The sequence below is a fragment of the Oncorhynchus gorbuscha genome, linkage group LG06 (assembly GCF_021184085.1).
Source record: "Oncorhynchus gorbuscha isolate QuinsamMale2020 ecotype Even-year linkage group LG06, OgorEven_v1.0, whole genome shotgun sequence".
NCBI classification, from domain to species: domain Eukaryota; kingdom Metazoa; phylum Chordata; class Actinopteri; order Salmoniformes; family Salmonidae; genus Oncorhynchus; species Oncorhynchus gorbuscha.
The window spans coordinates 105,032,542-105,054,276 of record NC_060178.1 but is presented as its reverse complement, the minus strand read 5'-3'; the positions used below and the strand labels follow the sequence as shown (position 1 = coordinate 105,054,276).

The window sequence follows — 21,735 nt, the reverse complement described above, 5'->3', positions numbered from 1 at the left end:
ATGTTTGTCCCATGTTTTATGCTGCTACCACATTGTGTTGCTACCATGTTGTGGTTATTTTGTGTTGTGTTGTGTCATGTGTTGATGCCTTGCTATGTTGTTGTCTTAGTCTCTCTTTATGTACTATTGTGTTGTCTCTATTGTTGATTTGATTTGTCCTGTATTTTTTTTGTATATATTTAAAATAATTTAATCCCAAACCCCGTCCCCGCATGAGGCCTTTTGCCTTTTGGAGGCCATCATTGTAAATAAGAATGTGTTCTTAACTTCTTATGGCTGGGGGCAGTATTGAGTAGCGTGGATGAATAAGGTGCCCAGAGGTGGACAGAGTAAACTGCCTGCTCCTCAGTTCCTGTTGCTAATATATGCATGTTATTAGGATATATTTGGATAGAAAACACTCTGACTTTTGTAAAACTGTTTGAATGATGGATGTGAGTATAACAGAACTCATATGGCAGGCAAAATCCTGAGACAAAATCCAACCAGGAAGTGGGAAATCTGAGGTTGGTTGATTTGCAACTCATTCCCTATTGAAGATACAGTGAGATATTGGTCACGATGCACTTCCTAAGTCTTTAGAAACTTGTTTTAGGCTTCTACTGTAAAGTAGGGGCTCATAAGGGCTCTTTGAGTCAGTGGTCTGGCAGAGTGCCACAGGCTCTTGACGCTCGTTCCTGTGAAAGGTAGTGCCCGTTCCATTGCTTTTCTACAGACAAAGGAATTCTCCGGTTGGAACATTATTGAAGATTTATGTTAAAAACATCCTAAATATTGATTCTATACATCGTTTGACATGTTTCCTACGGACTGTAATGGAACTTTTTGACATTGTCTGCTCCTAGTGAACGCGCTTCGTGACTTTGGATTTGTTTACCAAATGCCCTAACAAAAGAAGCTTTTTGTACATTATTGATGGACATTATCGAACAAAACAAACGTTTATTTTGGAACTGCGATTCCTGGGAATGCATTCTGATGAAGATCATCAAAGTTAAGTGAATATTTATAATGCCTTTTATGACTAATATGTTGACTACCCAATATGGCGGATATCTTTTTGGCTGCTTTGTTGTCTGAAAGCTGCACTCAGCTTATTGCATGGTTTGCTTTTTCCGTAAAAAAAATTGAAATCTGACACAGCGGTTGCATTAAGAAGTATATCTCTAATTCCTTGTATAACACTTGTATTTTCATCAACATTTATACTGAGTATTTCTGCAAATGGAACCATTTTCCAGAACTTCTTGGGGTTAGACCCACAGAGAGAGAACTGCTCCATTAAAGTAACTAACTTTGGCCTTCCGGATAGCCTGAGTGCACTTATTTCTAATTTGTCTGAACGATAGCCAGTCAGCCTGAGGATGCGTGTACCGAGCCTTTCGCCAAATGCAATTCTTGAGGTGGCGTAACTCTCCAAGATCACGGTCGAACCAGGGGCTGAACCTGTTTTTAATTCTCATTTTCTTTATGGGGGCGTGTTTGTTAACAATATCACTGAAAATATCAAAAAAGAAAGTCCAAGCGTCTTTGACAGAGAGACTCAAGCAGATTCTATACTATTTTACAGAGGCCAGTTCATGAAAGAAGGCTTGCTCATTAAAGTATTTTGCAAGTGTCTATGACAAATCAGGACATGTCATTTCACTGAGCAGCCATTACAAACACAGGCTGTAAAACAGTGATCACTAAGGTCATTACAGAAAACATCAGACTGATACCTATATTAATTATTTGCGAGGATATTTTGTGAGGAAAACCTTATTTGTGAGGATAGCATTTTCTGGGTGTTTGGAGTCTTGTGGGATTGTTAATAATCTGAGGAAAATGTAGGGAGTCCCGTTGCTCTAGGACTTGGTTAATAATCTGATTTGATTTGAGTTTAAGCATGTCCCAGTTTAGGTCATCAAGCAGGACAAATTCAGACTTAGTGTAAGGGGCCAGGAGAGAGCTTATGGCAGGTAGGGTTCAAGCCGGTGCTGATGGAGGACGATCGCACCTAGCAACAATCAACAAAGAGCTATTTGAAAGTTTAAAACCAACAAATCAAATTGTTTGGGGACAGACTTGGTGGAGACAACCGAGCACTGAAGGTGTTCCTTGGTAAAGATTGCCACTCCCCCACCTGTGGAAGATCTGTCTTGCCAAAAGAGGTCATAACCAGAAATGTTAACATCAGTATTGAAAACACGTCTCAGTAATGACCAACACATCTGGATTGGAGCTGTGAACTTACACTTTTAATTGATCCATTTTAGGTAACAAGCTTCTAGTGTTTACGTGCAGAAAATCCAGGCTTTTACTTGAGCAGAAATCAGTGAAGCAGATATTAGAGCACAAGTCAGAATTGGGACTAGCAACAGTATGGGCCAGAGTGTACATGCACATTTCCAGATATCATCAACAGTAATACAGTCAAGGACATGGAAAGCTCTGCAGTGCTGATTTATGACATCTGAATTTGCATCAGATGGAAACAAGATCATATTGTGCAGCAATTTCATCAGGTAACATGAATACAAAGCCGGTGAGACGTGGTTAGAATGGGATGGGAGGCCAAAAGTCTGTGTAACCAATAGAGAGTCCCGAGTGTGGGAAAATACATAGTTTGTCCCACGGATGGGTAAAGAAAGTTTGTAGTCAACAAAGTATGCAGGAGTCATGAGACAAAGAGCAAAATGCACAATAAAAAAATAAGAATATATAACAACTTGGGGCCACCATTGTAAGTTCAGAGTCACTTACCGCAACAGTGCGTGAGTGCTGAAATAACACATAAAAAAACAAAATACTGCAAAGTTTCTTAAGAGCTAGAAGCATGGCAGTCCTATCTGTCGGCACCATTTTCATCACCTGATTTAGTATGTAGGAGGTGAAGAGCAACATGCTTCAAACTATACCACTTATTGAGGAAATTTCAAGAGCCAATTGTGTTGTATGTTTTTTCCCTTCAGCTTGCCCGGGTGTATCTCCATGTGTGATTTGGGACATTTTTCAGTACCAAAACGATTTGGCTACTAGCAATAAATCTACACTATGCTGTACACTAAATCCACACCACACACACACACACACACACACACACACACACACACACACACACACACACACACACACACACACACACACACACACACACACACACACACACACACACACACACACACACACACACACACACACACACACACACACACACACACACACACACACACTTAGCATTCCAGTGGTTTTCCGTAAAGCATTGAGCTCATATCACGTAGCTGGTCGATATCTACCACATCCGTCAATCAAAAAGTAAATTACTACTACTACTGGATGACAAATATCCTTCCCTCTCAATCATGTTTCTCTCTGCTCCCTTCTCTTTCTCATCCTCCCGCCCTCCTGCACTCCCTCCCCCTCATCTCTGGATAGTTCTTCTGAGTCTGTTCACAGCCCATCCAGGTATCTCTCCAGGTACCCCCCCCCCTCAACCTCTGTCACTCTCTATATATATAGTATTTCTATCTCTGTCCCTCTCCCTCTCTCTTTTGCTCTCTTTCTCTCCTCTCTCTCTGTGTTTTCTCCCCTTTCTCACTCTCTCTCTTCTTGTATGGTTCTTCTCAGCCCAGTAGCTCCATACCTTAGTACTTCAGAGCCGTGGTATAGATTACTGTGAGGAGGGGGAACACTGGTTCCGGCTAGCGAATGCACCTGCCATTAATTATTTGTACACACATACATCCCACACACACACACACACACACACAGGCCATACACTTTACAGTCCAGTCAGGTCCTGTGTTATTTACCATCCAGAATTAAAGATGAATGAGAGTGATAAATCAAGGAGTGGGAAACACATTAACTCACCGAGCTAGGTGCATGTGTTGGAAACTTAGAGAGATAGAGCAATATATATATATATAGAAAGCGCGAGAGAGAGAAACAACCTGCAGTTCGTTAATCACTCTGAAATATGGCCAAGACAGGGTTTGTTGTTTGGGTCGGCTCTGAAAATGATAGAGCCCCCATTATTATTGTATGGCTGCTGCTCTATTGATGAATGAGATATACAATGGGGGGGAAATAAAAGGAGAGTAGAATGGAGAGTTACTTTTATGGGATCACAGATTACTAATGGGCCTCGACTCGCAGCAATATTATTTAGTGTTGTATCAATGCCAGACCTGGGTTCAACTACTATTTAAAACTTTATCTGTGCTCGATTGAGTCTGCTTGGCTTAATGGATTTAATAGGACAGTCAAAAAGCGCAAACCCAGCTAGAGAAAATGTTGAATTTATTTGAAAGATTTCAAGAAGTATTTGAAACCAGGTATGTTTAACATTCATTCCAGAAGAAAAATGTCTCAACCTGGTAGTGATAAATGAAACTAATTAAACGTCTTTCTCCATCTATATTGAACCCGTTATGGATCCATCCTGCCTTCAGTGGTGCTTGTGTAGCTGTTGTAGGGTTTCATTCCATTCCATTGACATTTGAATGACATACAATATATGAATAGTTGTTTCAAATCAAATCAAACTTTATTTGCCACATGCGCTGAATAGAACAACTGAAGACTTTACCTTGAAATGCTTTATTGATGGATTGATGGATGTGCATATTACATTCAGGATAAATCTATAATAACAAATCATCCATGCCAAGTGGTAAACTTCAACACTCCTCCTGTCTCCACCCAGGTACCATCTCCATCAACACCCAGCGCCAGGCCTACACGGCCCCAGGAGAGAGTGAGATCCTTGATCTGGATGATAACCTGTACCTTGGAGGACTACCAGAGAATAAACTAGGCATGGTCTTCCCTACAGAGGTACAACACACACACACACACACACACACACACACACACACACACACACACACACACACACACACACACACACACACACACACACACACACACACACACACACACACACACACGCTCACACACACACACACACACACACACACACACACACACACACACACACACACACACACACACACACACACACACACACACACACACACACACACACACACACACACACACACATACATAAACATATAGACAAACGCACAGAGACACAGAGACACACACACACACGTAATCAACCAGAGTGTAGCGAACCTGTAGCAGCTTAGAGGTTAATTATGCCTTGCTCAAGGGCACAATGGTAGTGGATGGTAGTAGTGATCTGAAATAAGCAGCTCCCCAATCACCAGTTTAATTTCACGTGTCTCCAGGTCTGGACAGCTCTCCTAAACTATGGCTACGTGGGCTGCATCCGGGACCTGTTCATCGATGGCCAGAGTAAAGATGTCCGCCGCATGGCCGAGGTTCAGAAGGCTGCAGGGGTCAAACCATCCTGTTCTAAAGAACCGCCCAAGCAGTGCCTGTCAAATCCCTGCCAGAATAACGGGGTCTGTCGGGAGGGATGGAACCGTTACGTCTGTGACTGCTCGGGGACGGGATACCTGGGCCGCTCCTGTGAGAGGGGTAAGACATCCATCCATATTTGATCTCTTTCTGATTTTGATGAATGGGTATTGATACAGAGTGTTGTTACTCCAGTGAGAGAGGTTAGACACATCCCTTGTTTAAATTGTTTGGTTGAGATACAGATTGAGATCAAGATCAAGATTGTTTACACAGTTGTGACACGGAGAATATTGGGTATAGATAAAGTACGGTTTGTGTTGAAAGGTCTATGTAGAGTAGGGATGTCTTGTGTGTTGAAAGGTCTATGTAGAGTAGGGATGTCTGGTTTGTTGAAAGGTCTATGTAGAGTAGGGATGTCTTGTGTGTTGAAAGGTATATGTAGAGTAGGGATGTCTGGTTTGTTGAAAGGTCTATGTAGAGTAGGGATGTCTTGTGTGTTGAAAGGTCTATGTAGAGTAGGGATGTCTGGTTTGTTGAAAGGTCTATGTAGAGTAGGGATGTCTTGTGTGTTGAAAGGTCTATGTAGAGTAGGGATGTCCTCTGTGTTGAAAGGTCTATGTAGAGTAGGGATGTCTTGTGTGTTGAAAGGTCTATGTAGAGTAGGGATGTCTGGTGTGTTGAAAGGTCTATGTAGAGTAGGGATGTCTGGTTTGTTGAAAGGTCTATATAGAGTAGGGATGTCTGGTTTGTTGAAAGGTCTATGTAGAGTAGAGATGTCTGGTTTGTTGAAAGGTCTATGTAGAGTAGGGATGTCTGGTTTGATGAAAGGTCTATGTAGAGTAGAGATGTCTGGTTTGTTGAAAGGTCTATGTAGAGTAGAGATGTCTGGTTTGTTGAAAGGTCTATGTAGAGTAGGGATGTCTGGTTTGATGAAAGGTCTATGTAGAGTAGGGATGTCTGGTTTGTTGAAAGGTCTATGTAGAGTAGGGATGTCTGGTTTGATGAAAGGTCTATGTAGAGTAGAGATGTCTGGTTTGTTGAAAGGTCAATGTAGAGTAGGGATGTCTGGTTTGATGAAAGGTCTATGTAGACTAGGGATGTCTGGTTTGTTGAAAGGTCTATGTAGAGTAGGGATGTCTGGTTTGTTGAAAGGTCTATGTAGAGTAGCGATGTCTGGTTTGATGAAAGGTCTATGTAGAGTAGGGATGTCTGGTTTGTTGAAAGGTCTATGTAGAGTAGAGATGTCTGGTTTGTTGAAAGGTCTATGTAGAGTAGGGATGTCTGGTTCGTTGAAAGGTCTATGTAGAGTAGCGATGTCTGGTTTGATGAAAGGTCTATGTAGAGTAGGGATGTCTGGTTTGTTGAAAGGTCTATGTAGAGTAGCGATGTCTGGTTTGATGAAAGGTCTATGTAGAGTAGGGATGTCTGGTTTGTTGAAAGGTCTATGTAGAGTAGAGATGTCTGGATTGTTGAAAGGTCTATGTAGAGTAGAGATGTCTGGATTGTTGAAAGGTCTATATAGAGTAGGGATGTCTGGTTCGTTGAAAGGGTTCAACAAAGTAGCGGTGGGATTTAATGGTGGTGGAGAAGGGGGGCGGAGGGTGTCAGAAAGAAATGTGAATATATTTGACATCAAAGGCTGCCTTAAAAGAGAAGGGTTTTAAGCCATTCATTACACATGCTGCAGATTTGGGATGCTTTGTCAGAGAAGAGAGAGGAATGACCACCTCCTTGCATGTGTGTGTCTCTGTGTGTTTGTGTGTCTCTGTCTGTGTGTTCGTCTCTGTGTGTGTCTCTCTGTCTGTGTGTGTGTGTGTGTGTGTGTGTGTGTGTGTGTGTGTGTGTGTGTGTGTGTGTGTGTGTGTGTGTGTGTGTGTGTGTGTGTGTGTGTGTGTGTGTGTGTGTGTGTGTGTGTGTGTGTGTGTGTGTGTGTGTGTCTGAGACCACATCCCTGCTTCTGCTTCAGTTCTCGGCTGCTTGGTACTGAAGGAGGAGCCTGTCAGTTGGACTGTTTAATAGCAATGCGGAAAGTTACCGACTCCAAGAAGGCAAACAACGACATAAGAATACTAAATCTGTATGTTGGGGATGAGGATGGAAAGAGAGAGGGAAAGATTGAGAGGGAGCTAGAGGGAGAAAGATAAATATATGCACATATATGCTTACCTTTGACTCTCTCCCACAAATACCTGCAACTCATTAGGTAAATTAGTGTGAGGAGCCTACAATTAACAATTATCCAACCTGTGCTGACATAAAAACATTCATTGGTTAAGATTCAATGGTGGATATGATATCATTACTGTGGCAAGATGAAATGGTTGATACTATATCATTACTGTGGCAAGATGAAATGGTGGACAATATATAATTACTGTGGCAAGATGAAATGGTGGACAATTTATAATTACTATGGCAAGATGAAATGGTGGACAATATATAATTACTATGGCAAGATGAAATGGTGGACAATATATAATTACTGTGGCAAGATGAAATGGTTAATTGCTAATAATTGCTCCCACAGTTGATTTCTTCAAACCAAGCTGCTTACCTATTGCAGATTCAGTCTGAGAAGCTATTATCTGATAGCATGCAACACCCCGAAATACCTGAAGGGGACGTAAACAAAATAATTAGCATAGCCGGCGCTACACAAAACACAGAAATAAAATATAAAACATTCATTACCTTTGACGATCTTCTTTGTTGGCACTCCTAGATGTCCCATAAACATCACTATTGGGTCTTTTTTTTTTTAATCGGTCCATACATACCCTAAATATCGATCTATGAAGAGTGTGTGATCCAGGAAAAAACACGTGGTCTGCCACTGTGAGGACAATCGGCAGTCCATCCTATATCGCTGTCCTAGGTGTCTAACAGTACGGACATTGCAATTTATTGCCCTTGCCACATCTGCAGTCCTCATGCCTCCTTGCAGCATGCCTAAGGCACGTTCACGCAGATGAGCAGGGACCCTGGGCATCTTTCTTTTGGTGTTTTTCAGAGTCCTTTCCACAGGTGCATGTTCATGAATTGTTTATGGTTCATTAACCTCTTGCGACAAGCAGAAATGAAATAAATATATTCAAACACAAGCTTAGCCTTTTGTTAACAACACTGTCATCTCAGATTTTCAAAATATGTGTTACAGCCAACGCTAGACAAGCATTTGTGTAAGTTTATCATGGCATAATGCTATGCTAGCTCTGCTGGCAGCAGGCAACATGTTCACAAAAATAAGAAAAGCAACCAAATGAAATAATTTACCTTAGAAGAACTTCAGATGCTTTCACTCAGGAGACTCCCAGTTAGATAGCGAATGTTCCTTTTTTCCCAAAATATTATTTTTGTAGGCGAAATAGCTCCCGTTTCTTCATCATGCTTGGCTGAGAAATCAACCGGAAAATGCTGCAACTTTAACGCCAAACTTTTTTAAAAATTTGCTCCATAATATCGACAGAAACACGGCAAACGTTATTTAGGATCCATCCTCAAGGTGTTTTAACATATATATATTCGATAATCTATCCGTCGAGGCAATTGGTTTCTCATAAGAAGCGATTGGAAAACTGGCTACCAATTGCGGTAGCGGGAGACACCATGTGACCACATGCTATATATGGTCCCTTACAGCAATTCTTCAATGGAAATGCCTAAAAAGACGCCACAATGCTGTAGACACCTTGGGGAATACGTGGAAAACATAAGCTCATTCGTAGCTCATTCACAGCCATATAAGGAATCATTGGCCTGAGGCGGTTTTAAAAAATGTGGCACTTCCTGGTTGGATTTTTATCTGGGTTTCGCCTGTAACATCAGTTCTTTGGCACTCACAGACAATATCTTTGCAGTTTTGGAAACGTCAGAGTGTTTTCTTTCCAAAGCTGTCAATTATATGCATAGTCGAGCATCTTTTCATGACAAAATATCTTGTTTAAAACGGGAACGTTTTTCATCCAAAATATTTAATAGCGTCCCCTAATGCATAACTGGGAAACAGTGTTAAAACCCTTTACAATGAAGACATGTGAAGTTATTTGGATTTTTACGATTTATCTGTGAAAGACAGAGTCCTGAAAATGGGACGTTCTGTATTTGCAGAGTTTATATCTATAATTATTTTTAAACTATTTTTTCTTCTTCACGTTTTCAAACAGTCCATTTATAGTTTCCAACAGGGTCATACATTTGGGTGAGGTTTTTTTCTTGTCTGAGTAGCCTCTTTCCACTGCCAAAAATAAAATGAAACCATCTATTGTTCAGCGAATTAACAAAACATTGTCAAATACAGATAGCCTAGTCAATGATTTAACATCCAATCACATTAACCGTTACTCTCTTGCGGGAATTACACTAACGTATGTAGTCAAATGTAGCTGCTGCTCATGTTGGTATCTGTACTGATGACGCAAAAGCCATGACAGGGAGACATTGTAGAGTGGTAACACGCATGCAAGCAGTTGCTCCCGACGCCACTTGAGTACACTGCAGCATCCACCGAGACTATTGCTGCCAAGGGAATGCCTGACAGCTTGAAAGACATTTTGGATACTACAGTGAAAAATGTTAACTTTGTTAAAGCAAGGCCCCTGAAATCTTTTCTGTATTTTCTGCACTATGCAATAATATGGACAGCGACCATGTAACGCTTTTACAACATACAGAAGTGTGCTGCTTATCAAGGGTCAAAGTATTAACACGTTTTTTTTTTATTGAGAGACAAACTTAAAGTTTTCTTTACTGACTATAATTTTCACATGTCTGACCTCTTGCATGATGACGAGTTTCTCACACGACTGGCCTATCTGGGGTTTTTCTCACCTGAATGATCGGAATCTAGGATTACAGGTACTCTCCACAACTATATTCAGTATTGTGGACTGAAACCCTCTTTTCATTACAACCCAAAATTGCAGAGGTATGTGCAATCCTTTCAAGGACACCCATCTCATTAACCTGTGGTGAATTATTCACAATTTTCGAGGAACAAATACAGTTTTATATGTAAGATGGTTAAATAAACAGCAAATAATTGATTATTATTATTATATTATTATTTGTGCCCTGGACCTATAAGATCTCGTTGTCACTTCCCACCAGCTGGGTTGTGACAAAAACTCACACTCATTCTTATGTTTAATAAATATATCTAACAATGGTGGCAAAAAACAACACTTGAGAGTGTGATGAACCTGGTGCTATAGGGGAGGGGGTACCTAGCTAGAGGTTGAATGTTGATGAACCTGGTGCTATAGGGGGTACCTAGCTAGAGGTTGAATGTTGATGAACCTGGTGCTATAGGGGGTACCTAGCTAGAGGTTGAATGTTGATGAACCTGGTGCTATAGGGGGTACCTAGCTAGAGGTTGAATGTTGATGAACCTGGTGCTATAGGGGGTACCTAGCTAGAGGTTGAATGTTGATCAACCTGGTGCTATAGGGGGTACCTAGCTAGAGGTTGAATGTTGATGAACCTGGTGCTATAGCGGGTACCTAGGTAGAGGTTGAATGCTGATGAACCTGGTGCTATAGGGGGTACCTAGCTAGAGGTTGAATGTTGATGAACCTGGTGCTATAGGGGGTACCTAGCTAGAGGTTGAATGTTGATGAACCTGGTGCTATAGGGGGTACCTAGCTAGAGGTTGAATGTTGATGAACCTGGTGCTATAGGGGGTACCTAGCTAGAGGTTGAATGTTGATCAACCTGGTGCTATAGGGGGTACCTAGATAGAGGTTGAATGTTTGAAGGGGTACGGGACTATTAAAAGTTTGGGAAGCACTGCCCTAGAGCACACAAAAAACTATACATACCTCGGCCTATACATCAGCGCCACAGGTAACTTCCACAAAGCTATGACCGAGCTGAGACAAGAAGGGCCTTCAATGCAATCAAAAGGAACATTAAAATTTGACATACCAATTAGGATCTGGATAAAAATACTTAAGTCAGTTATAGAACCCATTGCACTTATGGTTGTGAGGTCTGGGGTCTGCTCACCAACCAAGAATTCACAAAATGGGGCAAAAATATACTCCGTGTTCAACGTAAAACACCAAATAATGCATGCAGAGCAGAATTAGGCCGATACCCGCTAATGATCAAAATCCAGAAAATAACCGTTAAATTCTACAACCACCTAAAAGGATGTGATTCCCAAACCTTCCATAACAAAACCATCACCTACAGAGAGATTAACCTTGAGAAGAGTCTCTTCAGCAAGCTGGTCCTGAGGCTCTGTTCACAAACACATACCCCACACAGCCCCAGGACAGCAACACAATTAGACCCAACCATATCATGAGAAAACAAAAAGAGAATTATTTGACACTTTGGAAGGAATTAACAAAAAAACAGAGCAAACTAGAATGATATTTGGCCCTAAACAGAGAGTACACTGTGACAGAATATCTGACCACTGACTGACCCAAACTTAAGGAATGCGTTGACTACATACAGACTCAGTGAGAATAACCTTGCTCTTGAGAAAGGCCACCGTTCGGCAGACCTGGCTCTAAAGAGAAGACAGGCTATGCGCACACTGCCCACAAAATGAGGTGGAAACTAAGCTGCACTTCCGATAGAGGATCAAAATGTAAACATCTGCCAAATGCATAACCATATTAGAGACACATATTCCCATCAGATTACACAGATCCACAAAGAACTTTTAAACAAACCCAATTATTTATTTTACTAGGCAAGTCAGTTAAGAACAAATTCTTAATTTCAATGACGGCCTAGGAACAGTGGGTTAACTGCCTGTTCAGGGGCAGAACAACATATTTGTACCTTGTCAGCTCAGGGATATGAACTTGCAACCTTTCGATGCTCTAACCACTAGGCTACCGATTTTGATAAACTCCCATATCTACTGGGTGATGACATCAAAGCAGCAACGTGCCAATAAAGCCCTTAAATTGAGAGAGAGAGAGAGAGAGAGAGAGAGAGAGAGAGAGAGAGAGAGAGAGAGAGAGAGAGAGAGAGAGAGAGAGAGAGAGAGAGAGAGAGAGAGAGAGAGAGAGAGAGAGAGAGAGAGAGAGAGATAATTGACTGCTCTGAGCTTCGGTCACTTCTGGCCTCCTACACAGAACTGTAAAATGGCTGTCTTCTCCTGCTAACCATTTGGCTCATCAACCCACTCACTCATGACCAGATCCCGAGAGAAATTGTATCACTCTAGTCCCTCTCTTCCTCCCTCCCTCCTACCTGCGGCACAGAGAAGAGGATAACTATTTGAAGGTAGAGAGATGGAGAGAGAGAAGGACAGACACTGAGCAATCCATTTCAGCATACTAACGAATCAGTTCTCCAAGGATGCCGCTTGCAGTGAATTAGACATACAGTGTATGGTGCATAGATTAGTAATGCTTAGTAATGCACTGTGTGGCGGGTTGTTCCGTGTCATATAAATGAACCATATTTCTTATTGGCAATTAATTTCCCATCCCTTGACAATTCAACTAAGTGAGACAGTGATCATAACAAAGTGAGAAAATAGCTTTTTAACTTTTTAATATATGTTTGGTCTATAAAATATATATTTGTTAAGTGCATGTGTTTGTATGTACTGTACAGTTGAAGTTGGAAGGTTACATACACTTAGGTTGGAGTCATTAAACATCACATTTATTGTTAACAAACTATAGTTTTGGCAAGTCGGTTAGGACATCTACTTTGTGCATGACACGAGTAACTTTTCCAACAATTGTTTACAGACAGATTATTTAATTTATATTTCACTGTATCACAATTCAGTGGGTCAGAAGTTTACATACATTAAGTTGACTGTGCCTTTAAAGAGGTTGGAAAATTTCAGGAAATTATGTTGTGGCTTTAGAAGCTTCTTATAGGCTAATTGACATAATTTGAGTCAATTGAAGGTGTACCTGTGGATGTATTTCAAGGACTACCTTCAAACGCAGTGCCTCTGCTTGACATCATGGGAAAATCAAAATAAATCAGCCAAGACCTGGTTCATCCTTGGGAGCAATTTCAAAACGCCTGAAGGAACCACGTTCATCTGTACAAACAATAGTACGAAAGTATAAACACCATGGGACCATGCAGCTGTCATACTGCTCAGGAAGGAGAAGCGTTCTGTCTCCTAGAGATGAACGTACTTTGGTGCGAAAAGTGCAAATGAATCCCAGAACAACAGCAAAGAACCTTGTGAAGATGCTAGAGGAGATGGGTACAAAAGTATCTATATCCACAGTAAAACGAGTCCTATATCGACATAACCTGAAAGGCTGATCAGCAAGGAAGAAGCCACTGCTCCAAAACCGCTATAAAAAAGCCAGACTACCGTTGCAACTGCACATGGGGACAAATATTGTTATTTTTGGAGAAATGTCCTCTGATCTGATGAAACTAAATTAGAACTGTTAGGCCTTAATGACCATCATTATGTTTGGAGGAAAAAGGGGGAGGCTTGCATGCCCAAGAACACTATCCCAACTATGAAGCATGGGGGTGGCAGCATCATGTGGAGGTGCTTTGCTGCAGGTGTCATTTTCTCTGTGGGAGTCAGTCACACTTTTTCTATTCTATTTGTAGATGTAAGAAGAAGGAAGATTTTTGTAGATTTTTTGGATGTTTGAGGATTTTATAGATATTTGTATATTTTCTAGATATTTGTAGAAGTAGAGTGCTGTGTTGTGAGCTACTGTACTGTCCAGGTCACATTTGCAAGGTGTATTTGTCGATGAGAGAGATTAATGTGTGCATACCTTACAGCCTTGTTTCTACATGGATGTACTGTACGCTAAAGCAGTCAAGCGTAATCAGCAGTGCGCAGCATGGTCGGTCACTCACTGTGAATCAGCCAGGTCACCTGAGATACATACAAGTCAGTATTTGACCATCCATCAATGTCTGAGTACTTCGGGAGATGACGTGGAAACCGTCCACTAGCGGAAAAGTGACCGCTGTTACCTTCCAGTAGTTTGAGGTTTTGCTAGGGTATGGTGGACGGGGATGGCATATGGGCGGAAGCATCTGCATCTAATTCAGAAGGTTACAAGTTTTAATCCAGCGATATAAACCTTAACTTTTACCTTACCCCTGACCTTAAACCCATACCTTATCCCTTACCTTAACCCTTACCTTATCCCTTACCTTATCCCTTACCTTATCCCTTACCTTAACCCTTACCTTGACCCATACCTTATCCCTTACCTTATCCCTTACCTTATCCCTTACCTTAACCCTTACCTTAACCCTGAACCCTTACCTTATCCATTCAGAGGTATTGCCTAACCTTAATTAAGAATTCAGAGTTAAATCCTATATTTCACCTTAAACACTTCAAAATGAGATGTTTGAGAAACATGGCTGAACCTCTAATTCTACAGTGAGACTGTGAGAGCTGGGAACAGTGTATAAGGTAGTGTGAATGACAGTAGTCACTATTAGGAAATATGTCATTCAGAAACTTTTGGTGGTGACAATGTTGGATAGACCACGTCACATCCCAGTGGGAGAGGGGGGAGAGAGAGGGGTAGAGAGAACAGTGAAATAAAGAGAGAACCGGGAGAGAGAAAGAGAACAGGGCGAGAGAGGGGAGGGAGGAGACAGCAGAGAGAGAGAGAACAGGGAGAGAGAGGGGAGGGAGGAGACAGCAGAGAGAGATAGAGAACAGGGAGAGAGAGGGGAGGGAGGAGACAGCAGAGAGAGAGAGAGAGAACAGGGAGAGAGAGGGGAGGTAGGGAGGAGACAGCAGAGAGAGAGAGAGAGAGAACAGGGAGAGAGAGGGGAGGGAGGAGACAGCAGAGAGAGATAGAGAACAGGGAGAGAGAGGGGAGGGAGGAGACAGCAGAGAGAGATAGAGAACAGGGAGAGAGAGGGGAGGGAGGAGACAGCAGAGAGAGAGAGAGAGAACAGGGAGAGAGAGGGGAGGTAGGGAGGAGACAGCAGAGAGAGAGAGAGAGAGAACAGATAAGAGAGGGGGGGAGGGAGGAGACAGCATAGAGAGAGAACAGGGAGAGAGAGGGGAGGGACGGAGGAGACAGCAGAGAGAGAGATAGAGAACAGGGACAGAGAGGGGAGGGAGGGAGGAGACAGCAGAGAGAGAGATAGAGAGAGAACAGGGAGAGAGAGGGGAGGGACAGAGGAGACAGCAGAGAGAGAGAGAGAGAGAGCAGGGAGAGAGAGGGGATGGAGGGAGGAGACAGCAGAGAGAGAGAGAGAGAACAGGGAGAGAGAGGGGAGGGAGGAGACAGCATAGAGAGAGAGAGAACAGGGAGAGAGAGGGGAGGGAGGGAGGAGACAGCAGAGAGAGAGATAGAGAGAGAACAGGGAGAGAGAGGGGAGGGACGGAGGAGACAGCAGAGAGAGAGAGAGAGCAGGGAGAGAGAGGGAATGGAGGGAGGAGACAGCAGAGAGAGAGATAGCTGTGAACGTACCCAGTCTTTGATGCTTTCCTTTCCTCCCCGACTCTCACTCTACGGATCTATCCCTTCCCACCTCTGCTAATCAGTTGCAAGACAATGAGGGCATACAGTAGGATATGAGGGAAGGAGATAGATATTGAAAGAGCGGTAGAAAGAGGGTAGTCAATGGTAATACAGGGAGGGAATTAGGCAGGGAAAGAGAGAAGGGGAGGAAGAGAGAGAGTGATTGAGGGAGGGAGGGAGGGAGGGAGGGAGGGAGGGAGGGAGGGAGGGAGGGAGGGAGGGAGGGGGAGGGAGGGAGGGAGGGAGGGAGGGAGGGAGGGAGGGAGGGAGGAGGTGGAATATGGCCATAGGGGGTGCAAGTCATTTCCATGTGATGAAGATAGTTGTCTGTCTAGAGAGGAGAGCCCACATGGATTGATATGGATTGATTTAATGGTAACCCCATATAATCTGAAGAGTATTGTATGTTGAAAACCTGTAATTAAAATAGTACTTTATATTGAAGCCCTATAATCTGAAGAGTACTGTATGTTGAATCACTATAGTGTGAAGAGTACTGTAAAATCAAATCAAATCAAATCAAATCGTATTTGTCACATACACATGGTTAGCAGATGTTAATGTGAGTGTAGCGAAATGCTTGTGCTTCTAGTTCCGACAATGCAGTGATAACCAACAAGTAATCTAACTAACAATTCCAAAACTACTGTCTTATACACAGTGTAAGGGGATAAAGAATATGTACATAAGGATATATGAATGAGTGATGGTACAGAGCAGCATACAGTAGATGGTATCGAGTACAGTATATACATATGAGATGAGTATGTAGACAAAGTAAACAAAGTGGCATAGTTAAAGTGGCTAGTGATACATGTATTACATAAGGATGCAGTCGATGATGTAGAGTACAGTATATACGTATGCATATGAGATGAATAAGTAACATTATATAAGGTAGCATTGTTTAAAGTGGCTAGTGATATATTTACATAATTTCCCATCAATTCCCATTATTAAAGTGGCTGGAGTTGGGTCAGTGTCAATGACAGTGTGTTGGCAGCAGCCACTCAATGTTAGTGGTGGCTGTTTAACAGTCTGATTGCCTTGAGATAGAAGCTGTTTTTCAGTCTCTCGGTCCCAGCTTTGATGCACCTGTACTGACCTCGCCTTCTGGATGATAGCGGGGTGAACAGGCAGTGGCTCGGGTGGTTGATGTCCTTGATGATCTTTATGGCCTTCCTGTAACATCGGGTGGTGTAGGTATCCTGGAGGGCAGGTAGTTTGCCCCCGGTGATGCGTTGTGCAGACCTCACTACCCTCTGGAGAGCCTTACGGTTGAGGGCGGAGCAGTTGCCGTACCAGGCGGTGATACAGCCCGCCAGGATGCTCTCGATTGTGCATCTTTAGAAGTTTGTGAGTGCTTTTGGTGACAAGCCAAATATCTTCAGCCTCCTGAGTTTGAAGAGGAAGCTGCTGCGCCTTCTTCACGACGCTGTCAGTGTGAGTGGACCAATTCAGTTTGTCTGTGATGTGTATGCCGAGGAACTTAAAACTTGCTACCCTCTCCACTACTGTTCCATCGATGTGGATAGGGGGGTGTTCCCTCTGCTGTTTCCTGAAGTCCACAATCATCTCCTTAGTTTTGTTGATGTTGAGTGTGAGGTTATTTTCCTGACACCACACTCCGAGGGCCCTCACCTCCTCCCTGTAGGCCGTCTCGTCGTTGTTGGTAATCAAGCCTACCACTGTTGTGTCGTCCGCGAACTTGATGATTGAGTTGGAGGCATGCGTGGCCACGCAGTCGTGGGTGAACAGGGAGTACAGGAGAGGGCTCAGAATGCACCCTTGTGGGCCCCCGTGTTGAGGATCAGCGGGGAGGAGATGTTGTTGCCTACCCTCACCACCTGGGGGCGGCCCGTCAGGAAGTCCAGTACCCAGTTGCACAGGGCAGGGGTCGAGACCCAGGGTCTCGAGCTTGATGACGAGCTTGGAGGGTACTATGGTGTTGAATGCCGAGCTGTAGTCGATGAACAGCATTCTCACATAGGTATTCCTCTTGTCCAGGTGGGTTAGGGCAGTGTGCAGTGTGGTTGAGATTGCATCGTCTGTGGACCTATTTGGGCGGTAAGCAAATTGGAGTGGGTCTAGGGTGTCAGGTAGGGTGGAGGTGATATGGTCCTTGACTAGTCTCTCAAAGCACTTCATGATGACGGAAGTGAGTGCTACGGGGCAGTAGTCGTTTAGCTCAGTTACCTTAGCTTTCTTGGGAACAGGAACAATGGTGGCCCTCTTGAAGCATGTGGGAACAGCAGACTGGTATAGGGATTGATTGAATATGTCCGTAAACACACCAGTCAGCTGGTCTGCGCATGCTCTGAGGGCGCGGCTGGGGATGCCGTCTGGCCCTGCAGCCTTGCGAGGGTTAACACGTTTAAATGTCTTACTCACCTCGGCTGCAGTATGTTGTTGAATCACTATAGTCTGAAGAGTACTGTATGTTGAAGCCCTATAATCTAAAGACACTGTATGTTGAATCACTATAATCTGAAGACACTGTAGGCTGACTAGTTGGAGACTGAGCGGTGGTTCTTACAGACGGAACGTGGGATCCACCCTGGCACACTGCCAGCTGTTTTGACATCTCCAGATTGTAAACTGGAGCCTGTGTGTATGTGTGTGTGCCTAGTCCTCACTTTTTCATGCATGGTGTACTTTACCACCTGGTAGATAAATACACAGAGACCACACACCCACTTTGAATATAATATTTTAATTAACCCTTGTGCTTTGCTGGAAAAGAAAATGACCCGCGCAGTTTAAACACACTCAAGACAGACAAAGAATCAAGTAAAAACAGCCCAAACTTTATTTTGTCAGACTTTTCAGAAAGAAGAAATAACAAGAACATTTGATTTAAAAAACTATATTTAAGAATTCATTATTTGTTTCTTACAAACAATAATTTTCTGTTTGGAGCTCATTTTGGAGTGTCTGTATCAGAGATCTGCTGCTCATTGCGAAGGAGAAGCTTGGGAAAGCTCCTTTTCACCCAAACATAATTATAAAAGTGCAACCAGAACCAGTCAAATCAAAATACTTCAAAGACACTTTTTTATTTTGGACCAGTGCAAATATCTATACACATGAAAACCCCCGGGTCAAAATGACCAACAATATCATGCTTGTATACACAATCTACACAGATATTCCACAACACATCAGTGTCCACATTTTGAAGTTAGGTTGAAAGAGAGGTTAACTAGTATTTTAGACAACTCAAATTTGTAAATGGGTCAAATTGACACGTAACAAAATAGGAGGATTAAGCAGACAAAGCTATGTTTTCCTTCCCGGCCTGAATGGATCCTAAAGGTCCTCCTGAATGCATACCAAATGTCCTTCTGAATGCATCCTAAAGGTCCTCCTGAACGCATACCAAATGTCCTTCTGAATGCATCCTAAAGGTCCTCCTGAACGCATACCAAATGTCCTTCTGAATGCATCCTAAAGGTCCTCCTGAACGCATACCAAATGTCCTTCTGAATGCATCCTAAAGGTCCTCCTGAACGCATACCAAATGTCCTTCTGAATGCATCCTAAAGGTCCTCCTGAACGCATACCAAATGTCCTTCTGAATGCATCCTAAAAGTCCTTCTGAATGCATCCTAAAGGTCCTCCTGAACGCGTACCAAATGTCCTTCTGAATGCATCCTAAAGGTCCTCCTGAACGCATACCAAATGTCCTTCTGAATGCATACTAAATGTCCTTCTGAATGCATACTAAATGTCCTTCTGAACGCATACTAAATGTCCTTCTGAACGCATACTAAATGTCCTTCTGAACGCATACTAAATGTCCTCCAGAACTCATAATACTTGTCCTCCAGAACTCATACTAAATGTCCTCCAGAACTCATACCAAATGTCCTTCTGAACGCATACCAAATGTCCTTCTGAACGCATACTAAATGTCCTTCTGAACGCATACTAAATGTCCTCCTGAATGTATACCAAAAGTCCTTCTGAATGCATCCTAAAGGTCCTCCTGGACGCATACCAAATGTCCTTCTGAACGCATACCAAATGTCCTCCAGAACTCATACCAAATGTCCTTCTGAATGCATCCTAAAAGTCCTCCTGAATGCGTCCTAAATGTCCTTCTGAACGCATGCTAAATGTCCTCCAGAACTCATAATACTTGTCCTCCAGAACTCATACCAAATGTCCTTCTGAACTCATACCAAATGTCCTTCTGAACGCATACTAAATGTCCTTCTGAACGCATACTAAATGTCCTCCTGAACGCATACCAAATGTCCTACTGAATGCATCCTAAAAGTCCTCCTGAATGCATCCTAAATGTCCTTCTGAACGCATACCAAATGTCCTTCTGAACGCATACTAAATGTCCTTCTGAACGCATACTAAATGTCCTTCTGAACGCATACTAAATGTCCTTCTGAACGCATACCAAATGTCCTTCTGAACGCATGCTAAATGTCCTCCAGAACTCATAATACTTGTCCTCCAGAACTCGTACTAAATGTCCTCCAGAACTCATACTAAATGTCCTCCAGAACTCATACTAAATGTCCTCCAGAACTCATACTAAATGTCCTCCAGAACTCATACTAAATGTCCTCCAGAACTTATACTAAATGTCTTCCAGAACTCATACTAAATGTCCTCCAGAACTCATACTAAATGTACTCCTGCACGCATACTAAATGTACTCCTGCACGCATACTAAATGTCCTCCAGAACTTGTACTAAATGTCCTCCAGAACTCATACTGAATGTCCTCCAGAACTCATACTAAATGTCCTCCAGAACGCATACTAAATGTCCTCCAGAACTCATACTAAATGTCCTCCAGAACTCATACTAAATGTCCTCCAGAACTCATACTAAATGTACTCCTGCACGCATACTAAATGTACTCCCCCCTGAAGTTCCATTTGCTAATTAACCAAAATACTGTTGTAGCAGAGAGAGTGTGGAGGGTGGAGGTGGGTTCCCAGATGGTAGGGAAGATGTAGACTGTCTTTGTGTGTTCCCAGATTGTAGGGAAAGAGCAGTGCAGGCACATATCACCTAATGGGCGATGACAGACTGTTTGGAGAACACAGAGTGCATGTGTGTTTGTGCATTGGTGTGTGTCTGTGTGAGAGGCTGGATTGGTAGCGTGACGGAGAGAGAGACACATCAACTCCTAAACATGAAAGGACCCCCAGACAAGAGAAAATAACAGTTTGGCAAGTACAGGCAGACAATCAAACATGCACAGAGAGACAGACAGAAAGTTACGCAGGCCCGTACACATACACCAGAGATGTGGACTCGAGTCTTGTGACTTGGATACAAGTCGCAAAAATAAAAACACTCGACTTGGACTGGAGCATCTATGACTAAGGACTTAACTTGGACTGGAGCATCTATGAGTAGGGACTTAACTTGGACTAGAGCATCTATGAGTAGGGACTTAACTTGAATTAGAGCATCTATGAGTAGGGACTTAACTTGGACTGGAGCATATATGAGTAGGGACTTAACTTGGATTAGAGCATCTATGAGTAGGGACTTAACTTGGACTGGAGCATCTATGAGTAGGGACTTAACTTGAATTAGAGCATCTATGAGTAGGGATTTAACTTGGATTAGAGCATCTATGAGTAGGGACTTAACTTGGACTAGAGCATCTATGAGTAGGGACTTAACTTGGACTGGAACATCTATGAGTAGGGACTTAACTTGAATTAGAGCATCTATGAGTAGGGACTTAACTTGGACTGGAGCATCTATGAGTAGGGACTTAACTTGGATTAGAGCATCTATGAGTAGGGACAACTTGGATTAGAGCATCTATGAGTAGGGACTTAACTTGGATTAGAGCATCTATGAGGAGAGATTTAACTTGGATTAGAGCATCTATGAGTAGGGACTTAACTTGGATTAG

The 21,735-nt window shown here is 42.7% G+C and overlaps 1 protein-coding gene across 9 annotated transcripts in view; it reads left to right on the top strand.

Annotated features, from left to right (window-relative positions):
* LOC124038645 (neurexin-1a-like) overlaps positions 1–21,735 on the top strand; it is an 819,670-nt gene that overhangs the window by 263,935 nt on the left and 534,000 nt on the right. For all 9 annotated transcript variants that reach the window (XM_046354744.1, XM_046354740.1, XM_046354738.1 and 6 more), the window contains 2 exons: positions 4,691–4,821; positions 5,241–5,493. In XM_046354744.1, coding sequence (XP_046210700.1) covers positions 4,691–4,821; positions 5,241–5,493 — 384 coding nt within the window. The remainder of the gene's footprint in view (positions 1–4,690; positions 4,822–5,240; positions 5,494–21,735) is intronic.